The sequence below is a fragment of the Symphodus melops genome, assembly GCF_947650265.1.
Source record: "Symphodus melops genome assembly, chromosome: 14".
In the NCBI taxonomy this organism is placed as follows: domain Eukaryota; kingdom Metazoa; phylum Chordata; class Actinopteri; order Labriformes; family Labridae; genus Symphodus; species Symphodus melops.
The window spans coordinates 9,613,817-9,629,547 of NC_136704.1; the positions used below are offsets into that span (position 1 = coordinate 9,613,817).

At 41.8% G+C, this 15,731-nt stretch overlaps 1 protein-coding gene across 6 annotated transcripts in view; it reads left to right on the top strand.

Annotated features, from left to right (window-relative positions):
- The first annotated feature begins 378 nt into the window (after positions 1–378).
- The window catches only part of arhgap12b (Rho GTPase activating protein 12b), a 72,939-nt gene continuing 57,586 nt past the window's right edge, over positions 379–15,731 (top strand). For 5 of the 6 annotated variants that reach the window (XM_079360850.1, XM_079360851.1, XM_079360853.1 and 2 more), the window contains exons 1-2: positions 379–537; positions 11,527–12,296. In XM_079360850.1, coding sequence (XP_079216976.1) covers positions 11,619–12,296 — 678 coding nt within the window. In that variant the 5' untranslated portion in view covers positions 379–537; positions 11,527–11,618. The remainder of the gene's footprint in view (positions 538–11,526; positions 12,297–15,731) is intronic. The other variant, XM_079360854.1, reaches the window with a different exon arrangement.

Consider the following 15,731-nt stretch of genomic DNA (forward strand, 5'->3'; position numbering starts at 1 on the left):
TGTTAAAAATGATTTAGAGACCAATGCACACCAGTATGGATTCAATAAAATAATAAATTAAAATGATACAAATACTAAGAGATTAACAATAAAAGACCACAATCTAATCGTCAAAAATATATGTAGGCTAAAATAAACTCACCGTTCGAAAACGTGCTATTTACGTAAAACGGTGTTAATATAGCACGATTAAAAAAATAAAACTATACAAATATAAAAAAAACACTTACATATATAAATAAATATTAATGTAGGCTGGCAAGAATCTTTCCAAAAAATAGTTAGAATAGAAATAGTTAAGTTTTTTAAATAAAAAGTTTTACTTTATGAAATTTTAGACCGGATATACCGTACGTTCCAGAAACTAGCCTGACAACCCACAGAGAGGCGGGGGATTGCGAACTGAACGGTTGACTGGAGGGCTGCTGCGGACTCAGTTGGAGAGGCAGACAGTAAAAATAGGTGGGGAAAGTTCGTTCTAACTACCTTTACGGTTCACACGAAGCACAGAGAAGCAGCACTGGAGTTTTTTTTACGGTGAGTGTCTTTTATGTAAATGTATGTTAGGCTTTCTCGTCTCCTGGTCAGCGCGAGGCGATTGGTTTCTGTCGGAGTTACTTTGTTGCTATGCACGCTGTTGCAGAGCGGAGGGTTTGTGAACCTGCGGTGCTTTTGTCCAGGCACAGAGAAGCTGCAAAAATGTCCGCAACCGGTCATATAACATGAACACGAGCCTTGTTTCTGTTTAAGATAGTCTAAAAATGTTGGTCATTTAACAGTCGATGTGATAGCATCAGCTTGTGTGGCACGCGCGTACAGATTTATGAAGCTTATTGCCTCGCGGTGTGTTTGGCTATTTGTCCCCGTCAAAGGGGGGCTTTCTCCGGCAGGCACGACCCTGCCTCTTCCCTCTGTCCTGGGAATTCTTGATGATACCGAGTCAGAGTCCTTTGTTATGAATGCACATGGATTAAACTCCTTTGTGTTGTTTTTCTGCAGTCTGTGGAAGGTTGAAAGGGACCCTACCCCCCACGTATCTCCCCCCCCCTCCCTCCACACACACACACGCACACACACACACACATCACCGACACCCGCCCCAGGCATGCTTTGGCCGCTCATGTGCCCACAGTCCCAGGCTGCTTGTATTGGGTGCATAATTACAAAACAACACTGTTTTCATGCTCTGCACATCCACATATGCAGCATGTAACCAGATGAAATAGAGTGAAATACAGCAGTAGCAGCAGCACATGTTGGAGTGGATGCTGCTTGGCCACATCTGCTTCGAATGAGGCACAGGGACAAAGGCAGTTCCAGTCTCAGGGTGTTTTGCTGCTACAGTGGCTGGTCTGCAGATGTATGCAGACAGAAGCACAGGTTGTGATCTCGCCATGATTGCTCATACTTTAATTTTCAGGCAGCCATAACCCTAACTGAGTGCTTTTTTAAAGTCATGTGCATGCAAAGTGCATGATTAAATTACCCTGATATACATATTCCTGTTACACAGCAAGAGCAGTGCACCAAAGATTTAGCATGCAAGGGGTTAAATTTAATTAAAATGTTCTATCAGAAGAATCTGAAATTATTGAAGCTTTTCTGAGTGTATCAAATTATTCAAGTTTTTAGCGGGGAATCACTCATTAGAATTGAGTTATCAATCAAGGCGTTGTATTGATTTGCTCTGCTGACAAATTAGGAAACAGAAGCAACAAAGCATATGATGTGAAGTTTATTGGTGAGAGTCTGTGGTTTTATTATTTAATGGAGCACATACACGGAAAAACACACTTTTTTTGTAGTCTCGGTGGCCTCTTAAAAAACAGTGATAAAACAACCAAAGACCAGTGGGGCATTGGTTCTTTTACACAGACTCAAATTGTTAAATCACTGCTACTGTGTCAACATGTTTCTAAAAAATCAGCAGCATCATTTGGGCACAGAGCAACAAGTTGGCCAGCGCACTCCCCCTAAGACTTCACTTTGCACTGACGGCATGCAGTGACTGGGATTCAGTTCCAGTGAAATTTACTCCGTCTGGTCCTCAGCCAAACGCTCCAAGGCAGTTAAAAAGACACATGGGGGAGTGGAGTTGTAAATTTCTGCTGCATTGTGTCCAAAAAGTCAGTTTGAATTCATGGTCAAATTCATTCAAACAAACTATTAAGATGAGCTGAAGTGACTTTTTAGCTAACATTTTGTTAAAATCAGTGCAGGTTTGAAATATTGTATATTTCATCAGGACTTGAGTGATCCGCTCTCTTTGATTAATTTTATTGTGTTGGGCATTTTTTTATGCTTTAATGTTGAGGATTAATTGTGTTCATGATAGGCATTTTCTCGATTCATCATGTAACTTATTCCATGTTTTATCTACTAATGAAAAACACATGCACACTCAGTGTGAGGAGGTTTGGACAATCACTGTCATGCAACATCTCTGATAGTGCCGTTATCATATGCATGACTCATTACTCTGACAGATGCCTGACTATACATCTCTGGCACCTCTGCTGAAAGTGCAATCTGTAAATAGTGTGCGTGTGGCGTTAGAGGATAGGTCACATGAGGATTGTGATAAGTTCACAACAGAAAGTTACAAAGAAAGTGTGTGTTCCTCGAGAGACGGTCGCTCATAAAGGCTTGGGTGTGTGACATGATGACATCATGGCTGGAGCTTGTTCTGGAACAGGCACGGACTAGGCTGCTGCTGTCAGACGCAAACACTAAAAGCCTTGGTGTGATGTAATAATGTGTGTGCATCATTGTTTTGATACAGAGCAAACTATTTCTGCTCATTATGAACCCATCTCTCATGTGCCTCCACTTCAACACAGACAGCTCTCACCACCGTAAATCTATTTTGGGAGTGTCACTGTCAGTCTGAGCGTCACAGTCTGTGTACATATATCTTTACATAAGGACAGGCCCCTTGTAGTTTCAGCCTCATGTTCTCATGCCTCACTAAAAGCACCTGCTTCTAACATTGGCGCTACCCGGATGTCAGAGTGAGGCAATTGCTATTTTAGGGAGGAAGAAGGAGAATTTGATATGAGGGGAGCAGAGGCTCGGTAGCATCTCCTCTGCTGTGGGACCGTTCGCGTTATTTATTTAGCTTGACCGATGCAGGGAGACTCTCTGACGGACAGATCAATGACATGCCTCATCCCGAAACAAACCATGCAGGAGTAGAGAGGTCCCAGCTGTCCTCTGGCTCACACTCTGACTCTGGTTGATGTTTTATGTGGAACATCCCCCTGAGCTTTTTAAAGATTTCAGACTGTATGTTGTAACTACATTAATGTGCAGTCAGGCTTAGTCATTAAACATAAACACATATTTAGTGGATGTCAAATTTATTGCGTGTGTAGACGCTAAATTAAGTGTAAACATTATTTTTAATTACTGGATCTGTTTGGGTTAGAAGAAACAGAGCTCCCCAGATAATTCAGCTTCTGTGTAATACCTTGTAAAAATCAACGTAACCTTTGTCGGCTAAAGAGCATCAGAGAAACATTTAAATGTGGAACATCTCCCTAATTTATCAGCTGTTTTAACCATTTTGAAAGGAATAAAGGCGTAGCAGTGAGTGACAGACAACTTATGCCTACATGAAGATTAGAGGCGAGGGAAATAATCGATACAGCATAGTATCGCTATATTTTTTTGTGGCGATATATCGTCTCATGGCAGCCGAGTGTCAATATTTTAAAAAATAAAATAAAATAATCTTTGGATTAGACTGAAATACCAAACAGTTTAGATTGTGAGATCCTTGCAGCCGTTTACAGGGTTTGAATTTTGTCAGTGTTGGTCAGTCTATGGGCTTGACTCCCATTGCTTATAAAAAAAAAAAAGAGACTGAAATAGACTGAGAATTTTTCTTCTTTGACAACACTGTTCTTGATTTAGTTTAATTTGTGGACATATTCAGTTAATTTACAATTATTTTCTTTCATGCACCCTTTGTTCATTTTGTGTTTTTATTTATATTAAATTCTTTTTATATATTTGTAATTGCTTCTTATTCTATTTTATCTAAGTACTTGCTATTTTAGCCTTTTTTCCCATGTTAACTGTTTTTCCATCAATGCACCATGATAAATTCCTTGTATGTAAATGTACTTGGCAATAAAAACCGATGCTGATTCTTATTCTGTTAAAGTTCAATTGTAATATACTGTAACACAATTCTCGGCATATCAAATAAATGTTTAAAATTGCAATAATATTGTATCGTGGACCCTCTGGTGGGTGACCCCTAATGAAGCATAGACTGTAAATATTAAAGGGAAGAAGCCTGTATCATGCTTAAGCATGGCATGGTACCGATTGCCAGTGTGATCACGCCCTCACCCTAACGACATGCTGAGAGCTGGAATTGAGGAAGGTTTACAGCCTCATGACACACAGTTACATTGTGCCCGCCTTTTAATCCTGTCAGCTACGCACACAACAAACAGTAGTTTATCTACTCTGTTTTTTTGTACTAGGCTGGTATCACTATTGGTGTGAATGTGACTCCTCTTGGAGTCAGCATCAAGTCCAAACTCGACTGACTGCAGGTTTTGGCATATCTGCACTGTCTGTATTTTAAACACGAAAGGTTGCCGCTTGGTCTTCAGTAGTGATGGAACAAAATATCAATTCAATATATCACTATCCTGTAGGGCTGTGCATCTTTACTGGTCTCACGATTCGATTCCGATTATCCTGTTAACGATTCGATTCGATTCTACGATGCATCATGATGCATTGCATCCTTGATTTTCTATATTACTGCGCATGGTTACTTTTTTAAATTAATTAATACAAGCAGTCAGATAAATATGAACTCCCTTCTTTATTAATTATAAAGTGCTTCATAATTCATTAACATCAATGTCTTAATAAAATGTAAACCAAAATAAATGAATTAAATTAACTAAAACAAATACTTCTGCAGTCTAGCTGCAGCTTCCAGCAACTGTCCTCTACTCATAGAAAGGACCCTGAATGTCTTGAATGAAGCAAGCATCAGAAATATGACTGAACACAGCAGACAACAGTAACATAGTATTTCTAACAGTGAATACTAAAATGGCATCAATACAGGACAGTGTACTTCTTCATCATACAATTTAAATGTTAATGTATGGACATCAATGTTGTAAACCAAAATAAATAGCCATGGCCTAGCCTGGCTACCTATATTATTTGTGTGAAAATGGTCATCCTCACTAAACCACACAGTCTTTGTTAACGTAATGCACCGTTACTGTTAAATAGGACTCAGTCGCAACAGAAGTCAAGGAATCACATGTTTTGGCTACTCGACTAGCTTGGCTCATTGATGCCATTATCTGGACTTTAGTTTCATGGTAGAGTGCAGGTATTACCTTCTCTGTAAAGTGGCTACGTGATGGAAGCTTATACCGAGGCTCCAGTGGTGGCGAAACCCGGTGTTTTCCACGACCGAATACGGCCGTAGATCCTTTGCTATGAAAGCCGCCAAAGACTGGGTGATTCTCTTAGTTTTCTCCGCGTTCGGCGGCAAAATTTTCAGTTTTTCCATCGATTCTTGGCTGAGCTGGATCCAGTGTTTCCTTTACGGTGGCAGGCGTTAGCTTCTCGGAGTGAAAACGGCTAACGTGATTCCTCAAGTTAGTCGTATTTCCAAGGTACTTGATTTTTGTGTGACAGACTTTACACACAGCGTGCATCTTGTCAAGTTGGTGCTTCCCGGTAATTTCGTAAAATCCGAAATGTGCCCAGATGTCCGCTTTCAAAATACTAGGTGCGTTTTTTATTACTGGCTCTCGATGATGTTCTCCTGCTTCCGCCATATTGCACTAGGCTAGCGCTGTTCTCCCATAGTTCAATGCGATGTTGCTACTCGGACGTTTTTTTGAACTTGAGAACTTTATTGTCCAGTCGCGACCAGAAAATCAAGGACAATGCGGGGACGCTATAATCGATTATGCTCTGTCAGTGCATCGATGCAGAATCTACCACGTCCGCTTCACGATGTATCTTAGAAACGATTAATTTCAACACCCCTACTATCCTGATTCATTTGCTGGAGCTATGTATTACAGACTGACTGATAAATGCAATGGCTTGCAAAAGTATTCATACCCCTCACATTTTTTAACCTTACAACCACAAACGTAAATATATTTTCTTGGAATTTTATGTGAAAGACCAACAAAAAGTGGCATACAATTGTGAAGTAGAAAGAACATGATTTGTGATTTAAATTTTTCTTTTTACAGATGAAAAACTGCAAAGTGCGGTGTGCATCTCAGTAGAAATACAGCTGTTCTGTGACAGCCTGAGGGGTCTGTTAAAAGAATATTGGTTGTAGCTCAGTGGGTCGTGGTCTCTTTAACCGGAAGGTCGAGGGTTCAATCCCCAGCTCCTGCGACCAACATGTCTGATGTGTCCTTGGGTAAGACACTTAACCCGTAACCCCTGACAGAGCAGGGTTCTCCTGTGTTCGACTGCTAATTGCCCCACAGTTTCAAAAACAAGAAAAAACAGCATCTTGAAGTCCAAAGAACACACCAGACAGCTCAGGGATAAAGTTGTGGAGAAGTTTATATAAAAACATTTCTGAAGCTTTGAACATCTCACAGAGCACTGCTGAAGCCATCATCCGGAAATGGAAGGAATATGGCGCAACAGCAAACCTACCAAGACACAGCCATCCACCTAAACTTACAGGCCGGACAAGGAGATCACTGATCGGAGATGCAGCCAAGAGGCCAATGGTGACTCTGGATGAACTGCATAGATCAACAGCTCATGTAGGGGAATTTGTCCACAGGACAACTATTAGTCAGTCCCTCCAGGAAGTCGCGATGTTGCGATCGCAACAATTCACGCGAATTCAACCAAATCCCCATGATCTGGTTGACCTTGCAATTTTGTCCAATCACTGCAACTTTTCTGCAAATTTGAACAATCAAAATAGTTTTCCCCGCAACTTTCACCAATCAGGGTAGTCCTCAGCGAAAACAGCGAGCTATACGTCACCAAAGTTTAGTGACCATGGACCAAACTCACTTCCATTTACATGCACTCAGGAGAGTGTGCATGAAGCGTTTGTGCGCTGAAAAGAAAAGCGCTGCAGGTCCCTCCTGTCTCCATGACAACAGTTTGTTGACAAAGTGCCCTGTATAGCTAACACTGCTCCGTCACTTTTTACTGCATGTCATTTGAGATCGTGTTTTAACCCAGCAGACACGGAGCATAGATGATCTGGGTACGAGGTACGATCTGTAGGAAGATATAAAATACAGGAAATATCAGACATTTTGAAAAGAGCCCCAGTGAAGTCAACAGCGCCTTTCTGAAAAGATGAAAGAGCTCAGCGCGGCCACACAAAAATGACTGTGTGTGTGCGCGTGTGTGTATGTGAGAGGGAGATGTCACTGAGTGAGGTAGAGGAATATTCCTCACAAAGTAAATTGCTCTGCTCAGATTACCGTATTTTCCGCACTATAAGGCGCACCGTATTATAGGGCGCACCTTCAATGAATGACATATTTTAAAACTTTTTCCATATATAAGGCGCACCGCATTATAAGGCGCTACAGTAGAGGCTTGGGTATGCATCCATCGGACGGTGCTAGGCTAAAGCTAGCGCTAGCTCATCCTCTTGCTTCCTCCACTTCCGCGCACTACTTCTTCTACGGGGGAAAATTGAGTCGGCGGCTGCTTACCGTAGTTGCGAGACCTGTTGCGGCTCAATATTGTAGCGATTGTAGAGCCAATCGTGGGGTGTTGATGCCGCAAAGCATCATGGGTGTTCAGGACTTTGGTGTAAACCATGAGTGTTTTGGGTATTGCTGTTCATGACTTTCTGCTGTTGGCAATGGCAGTGTTATTGTTTTATGTTCTGTCTAAATAAATGCCCCTGTTTGGGGCAGTGTGTGTGTTGACTGAGATTAAAAGCTCGTCTTTGAGTATTACTTCCATGCAGCTCGCCACAATATTTAACCATATATAAGGCACATTGGATTATAAGGCGCATGGCCAGCTTTTGAAAAAATGTAACGCTTTTAGGTGTGCCTTATAGTGCGGAAAATATGGTAAAATATCCCTCAATCATATCAAAGTGTGTGCAGGATACTAATAATTGACATGAAAAAAAAAATCACAACTATTTTGCAATTTTTGCTTCCTGCCGCAATTTCATTGCAAAAAACGGCTACAAACGTCACACCATGCATTGCAAATTTTTTTGGAAAAGTTTCTGTGAATTCAGGCATTTTAGGCCGCAACAATCCCCCGAAAAGTCCGCGAAATCCTGGAGGGACTGATTAGTCATGCATTGCACAAATCTGGCCTTTATTGAAGAGTAGCAAGAAGAAAGCCATTGTTAAACGAAAACCACAAGAAGTCTCGCTTTTTGTTTGCCAGAAGCCTGTGGGGGACACAGCAAATGTGCTCTGGTCAGATGACACCAAAATCAAACTTCTTGGCCTAAATGCAAAACATTGTGTGATGGAAACTTAACACTGCATATGACTCTAAACACACAATCCCCACTGCCAAACATAGTGGTGGCTGCATCATGCTCTGAGGACCCCTTGGATCATGACCACGTCCTACAAAGAATTCTCTTTAACACTCCCTTGTTAATTCCCTTTTGAAAGCATCATTCTTTGCTGGTACGTACGGCGCGCACACACTCACACTCACACACTGTCATTTTTTTGAGGCCGCGCCTAGCTCTCTCCTCTTTACTGAAAGGCGCTGTTGACTTCACGCTTCTTCTTTTTAATATGTATTATATTCTCAGTATTTTATGTCTTCCTACAGATTGTATCTTGTACCCACATTGTCTATGCTCCGTGTCTGCTGGGTTAAAAAGTAATCCAAAATATTAAATATGCACTAAAAAGTGACGGAGCAGTGTTAGCTACACAGCGGCACTTTGTCAACAAACTGTTGTCATGGAGACAGCACGGACCTGCAGCGCTTTTCTTTTCAGCGCACAAACGCTTCATGCACACTCTCCTGAGTGCATATAAACAGGGAAGTGAGTTTGGTCCGTGGTCACTAAACTTTGGCGACGTATAGCTCACTGTTTTCGCGGGGACTACTCTGATTGGTGAAAGTTTTGGGGAAAACTATTTTGATGGCTCAGAAAAGTTGGACAAAATTGCAATTGTTGCGATTGCAACTTTGCGACTTCCTGAAGGGACTGATTTAAGGGAAAAATCTAATACCATATGCCATAATACCATCTTGATTATTCGATTGAGCAAGGCTTTGTCATGTGTATGTTGCAACATGTATGTTGCTTTTCTCTATTTTATTGTTTTTTTTTTTTTCTTGCAATTGAGATTGTGATGATTGTTTTGTTTGTACTGACTGGACACCAGGAAGAGTAGCTGTCGTCTTGGCGTCGGCTAATAGGGATCCTTTTAAATAAACAAATAAACAGCAATTCATTTTTTAAAGTATTGATGTGAAACGTGACAACTTTGAATCGATTTTTAACTGCCTCATGATTGATCTTTAGATCCCTGTGTACGGCATACACTGTGTGTAGCGAGCCTAGCTGTTGTTGCTAACTTCTTGTCATATGTTCATGGACATAGATTGTGTTGCTGCTGTGTTACCTCATTTTAGTGAATCTTGGACGACTCGTGTCCAACTCCAGACTGTCTGGTGTTTATAAACATACAAAAAGTTTCCTTAATCTTTGCTTTCAGTTTTGCTCAAGGAGTAACTCATCCATGCTTGTTTGTTTTGATTTGGAACATGCCATGCATCACGCAGTATTACGCCTACTGCTCCCTATTGCCTTTAATGGGTAATGCATAATAGGAAATGAGTTTTTCAAAATGGCATTTACAGCTTTGTGGCTGTATCAATACTGTAAAATCTGCATCCATACATGTATTGGCAAGGAGCACATGACAATATATAGCCAGATCAATTTTTTGAGCACAGGAAATCGTTTGAATTTCAAGAAATCTTCTTTCTGAAGAAGATTGCTGAAGAAATTTACCGCAGGAAGAAGAGGACTTCAGTATTATGTTGGACGACAGTGACACATTAGTGAATAAATACTTAAATCCTGCACTTCAACTTTTTAGGGGTATTTTATATTCTTGATCAGAATTATCTTGCAATATATAATGCAGAGCCGCTGTGTCCCGATCCTGATATTATTGTTTTCCCAAGCCACATATCTTGTATCACATTGTGTGGTGATTTATACTATCCCGGAATACTGTCATATCAGGAACTTCCTCAAACTGTATTACTGTGTCATGATTTCATACTGCAGAAAGAACGACACACTTTATTTTTGGCTGCAGTCTCTAAGGGAACATGAGCTCCAGGGAGTTGTTGTAGTCTATATGGATCGCCTGCAGGATGAGTGTGTGGGGTCATGTTGTCATCACCCTCAGCTCTGCAGAGACTGGTCAGGTTACCAGGCTGGATATCCTGAGCTGTGGTGTCAGTTAGCAGAGCAATCAGTGCGAGCGTCTGTTGTGGTTTCAATGGTCAGAGGGGGAGATGGCCTGTGGCATTATTTACTCCACTCACTGACGGAGTATGTCCGTCTGGAAGTACACGCTGTCATAGTATGAGTGTGGAGCTAGCGGTAGCACTTTGTGGTTATGGTAAGCAGGTGATTAATAGAACAAAGGTTGTGACAAGCTGTGAGGTTTTTACAATAAAATGGGAGCATTTTTGTCTGGTTTCCTGGCTAATCTTTCTCGATTTCATTTTAAAATATTGCCAGCCTGCAAAGGGTCTCAAACAAGACCTGCAAAATAACAGATGTTACAGCAGTTGATGATTGGCATGAAGTTCATTAAGTCCTGAAGTTGTGTTTTACTATGATATGAAAAGTCAGATAGCTATAGGGGTAACATAAGTATCTCTTTAATGCTCTTTAAGAGCCACAGTACATCATATATAAAGAGGCTGCAAGCTGCTTAACTGATCTCTGCTTGTTTCTACCGGCTCTGCTTATTTGGATTCCTTCATTCAAACATTTTAACCAAAGAGTAAAAAAAAAAGAAACCCTCAATACTGCAATTTCATGTTTAAAAAACATCTCTCAAAACGGTAGGAGGGATTCTAGAACAGCTGTTACCATTGTCTAAAAGAATGTAAGTGTATTCAAAATGTTTTTTTAATTATCCATTAAACATTTTTGTAAGTTAGACCAGTTCACTCTCACAGGCATTTTAATAGTCCCTGGTTACTTTCATTTATGTTTTTTTTTTTCACTTTCCTTATTGACAGCTTGAACAAGGCTCTGTAGTATAAAGTGGGCATGTCGAGAAAGCAAGTAAAACAGCAGAGTGATTGTCGCCATTATTTCTGCTCTATGACTGGCCGTTAGATTCATCTGTGTTAAATAATGTTAAATGTATCATTGCTATTGACGTTAATTTCAATTACAATCCCCTAAATAGCGATGAAGATTTGATCAATAGTCCTAGTTTGTCTTCAAATGTACCTTCTGAGATTTAACTGAAAATGATTTCTGTGTCTTTTCTCCTGCAGGTCGGCAGTTCCTACAGTCAGACATGAGGAGTCCTCTAGGCCCTGGTTGCTGAACAGCTGAGGTCAGAGATCAAACTCTTGTTCCGGCAGTCATGGCTGACAGAGAGGGACTGCCCGTTGCTCCAGGCCAGGTCTACATTGAGGTGGAGTACGACTACGAGTACAAAGCCAAAGACAAGATGGTGACGATCCGCCAGGGAGAGTGGTACATGCTGGTGAAGAAGACCAATGAGGATTGGTGGCAGGTGAGGAAGGATGAGGGCACAAAGGCTTTTTACGTGCCGGCACAGTATGTCAGGGAGGTGCGTCGGGCCCTTATGCCCCCCCAGAAGCCCACTTTGAGGGCCAAGCCTACTGTATTGGATATCTGTCGAGCATCTAATGAGAACCTCAACAGACCCCAGCCGGAAATGTCTAGCTTTGGGCGGCCATCACCTTCCTCTACCCCGTCTCCATCGTCTGATCGGGTTACTCCGCCAGCACTGCCCAAGGATTCTAACCAGAACCTGGGGAGTCCCCTTCACTGCAAGGTGGTGGCGGAACTGGTACTTCTTCACAACAACAATAACCATCACCATAGTAACAATTCCACATTGCCAAGGACAAGGGCGGACTCCCCGCCGCTGAAAGGGGGGAACAACCACAACAAAAGTCCAGACAGTGATAAGATGTCCCCACCGAGCGAGCCGCCAGGAGAGAGGCTTAACAAGCTCCACAACGACTCTGAGTCTGGAGACGAGCTGAGCAGCAGCTCAACAGAACAAATGCAGGTAAGATGCTACTGTACTATTTTGAGAAATGGCATAAGTTTTCTTCACTTGTTGGGGTTTTTGCACATTATTCAGTAGTTTTAAATCCCAATACCCAACTCTGTATAGGCTCCTTTTGGTCTGTCTCTGCAGCCATGAAAACAGGAAATTGTACTGACTCCCATGAGAAGCCTTGGTTCTGCCCTTTTTTGTAATCTCAATTATGCCTTCAGTTTCGTTCTCTTTCTTTCACAGTCTTCAGTTTATTTCAGTTATTATCGATTCAGTTTAATTTCCCACCCTATGCTCATTTTGTTCTCCCAGGCTGGTTGCAGATAACCGTCCCTCGTCCCCATCAGATCCTGAGATATTAGCTGTTCAGAGATTGCATGTTTGTCATTCCCCGTCTCTTGCGGAGCCATATTCATCCATCAGCCCTTGCGACGCTCGACCTCAAACAATTTTGTGCCTCATTTGCCAGATTTGAAGAAAGCAGCAACAGTTGCAGGTGCTTATTAAATCTTCTGCTGTTGCCCAAGGACATTTGTCTGGATTGTACAGATGTGTGTTTTTTTGGGTGGGGGTTGCTGTAAATGGGTCATTAAAGACTAAATGATATGTTCACAGCTCACTGTTTAATAGATGGCTATGTAATTGAGAGCCATTAGCCACATTTTATACAAGAAAATGCTAAACACAACTAATTGGTTGTGCGCTTTTCTTGAGCTGCCCAACTTTTGTCTTTTAAACTTGCTGATGTCTTTGTGCTACACACTTCTGTTAAGGTATTATAGCAAAAACTATTGCCTTGTGGCTGATTATCTCAAAGGAGTCTGTCTATCGTGACTGCTCTCCACACATAGTCTATGCTTGCTGATATGTTTTATCAGTTTGAGTAAAACCGAGTGTCCCAGGCGGTGTGAAGGTGTGAGGAACATGATGTCCATTGTTGTGTTTGTGTAGGTCATTCCAGATGTGTTTGTTCACCACCTTATTTGCCTCTATGATGGTTTATTGTCTGATGGGCCCACTGCCCAACAGAAATGTAGTTTTGCTTATGTAAATTATGTAATCTGAATTTTAGACTTTCTAGGCTAATGTCCTTGTGATTTCATCCCCAAAAGAATTCTATTGAAGTAGAGACGGACACTTTATTATTAAACCCAAAACAATAAAACATGTATTTTAGCAGTTTATAGCCCCCTCTTTTAGAGGTCTCTAAAATGCTAATTACTGTGGAAGTCATGTATAATCACAGCAACAGTTGTGGGCTATAAAACAAAGTATAGTAGTATTGTCGGGCCTCGCCCTGACTCTGCAGCACCAGCATTAATAACTCAGGCCTTTTACCACCTCCACTGTATCTGTATCATCCTGGTGTGCCAGGAGAACAAGAGAGTGAGTGGAAGGCAGCAGGAACTGGGATGCATCCTCTGTTGTCTGCAGCGGAGGTAGATCAAAGCAGTAAAAGGAGGAGATTTCCAGACAGTGGGAGTCGGAGCTGCACTGCTCTTCTGAGCCATTTTTGGGGGTGGCTGAATCTAGGCAGGGTCTGCTTGTTTGAGGCTCCAAGTGCTGCTTGTGTTCTTTGTTCCATGCAGGCGAGCAGCCTCCTCCACCGTGGAGCAAACAAAGAGACACAGGGTTGAATAGAAAGTAGGTCATATCTGCTGAGGATCAGTCTGATGCCCCGAGTTGCCCCGCCGTGGGGACCACTCTGTGAGGAAGTGCGAATGCCATGTGCGATGCACCATGTGATGGAAGGGAAAGTGAGAATGGCAGCATGCTAACATGGTTTACAACTTCAGAGCCCCACAAGACGGATGGCTAAATGGTTTTTAGTTTGATTTGATGTACCTCAAAAGCTGAGAAAAAGGGTTGCTTTTTTCTGTTACCGCCTGCCGTCACCAACCTTTTTGAATTAACTTCACGCTTGTCAAACCGCATGGGCCAAAGTAAACACACATTTCACTCTTGGCTATTTACATTTGCATGGGCAGCTCTTTGCACTGTTTTGTGTCAGGCTACAGTATGCTGGAGGGGCGAAACAAGAAACAGACAGCTGACAGGATTCAGGGAAACCTCCCGGTGAAGTCTGTGTTCGCTGGGGCAGGTGGAACTTCACTCCATAGCTCTTTGTGCCTTTGTGGTGTTGTTTAGTACGTCCTGTTTGGCCTGTTGCAAGGCAAATGAATGACCCTGCAAAGAAAAGAAAAAAAAGGCGATCTTTCAACTCCTCTACTTCCAATGCTTCCTGTCAATGATCGGCTACAGACTGGGATTTGCATGATAGCAAGACCCTGCAATGCCGGAATTTTAAAGTTCAACTTAATTCTGGAAGTAATCAAACCATATCAATACCTGTTTCGTTAATATTGAAACAAAGAAAAAAGTCCCTGAAAAGGTCTTCTGTTTAATTAACAACAGTTGAAAGCAATTTCCACAAATACATTAAAAGTATCACAGTACAGAATGTGTTTGGGTAATTCAGACAGTGTCCCCCTGGCTGTGAACTTTATTTGATCACTCAATCAGTCATGCCTCATTTCAGCGTCTTGGGGAGCATCATCTTCATCTTCATTCTGTCTATTGTTGTTACATTTAATTGTGTTCATTTTAGATTGACATAAGGCTGAGAAATGGTAAGTGGACTCGAGCTTATATAGACCTTTTCTAGTCTTCTGAATACTCAAATGCTTTTTACACCACCCATCAAACTCACCATTCACACTAATGGCAGAGGTTGCTATGTGGTGAAACCATTAGAAATACTGATCACATTCAATTGCTGCCGACGACGTAGCAGGAGCAATTTAGGGTTAAGTGTCTTGCCCTAGGACACGTCAGACATGTTGCTGCAGGAGCTGGGGATGGACTCTTGACCTTCTGGTTGAGAGACGACGACTCTACCGACTGAGCCACAGCCGCCTTGAGCTTCACACCTGCTCCCATACTCTTATACACTTTGGCTAATTTAAACAAATGTAACTTTATCTGTCCATTATGCACTTTGCCTAAGAAGTTAATACAATCATTAGGACATAAGTGGACAGTCATTGTGCATTTCAACATGCTCAGGCATGTTGCAAAATGAAAATGTTTATATATAAACTTCAATCCATTTTGTACTCTGAAACCATTCAGTGCCAGACAGACGGTATTTGGTGAATGTGCACACGTACATGACAGTATTGTTTCTGACAAACTTTTGAAGTGTCAACAAGTCAAATCAATTCATGTTTCCTGGGCTTTTCATTCACACAAACTCTCCTCCCACAAACAAGGGTTCTTCTGTCCCTCCTTCTTAAAGCATATGCTCTGTATGTCATGTCTTTGCTCGAGTGCCAGCTGGCCACCTCTAATTGATTAGATTTGATCTCTGGGTGGTGATTAACACCTGTGTGTCTGCTTTCCATATGTGATTTGCTTATCTCCGGAACTTGGGCAGCAGCAGAT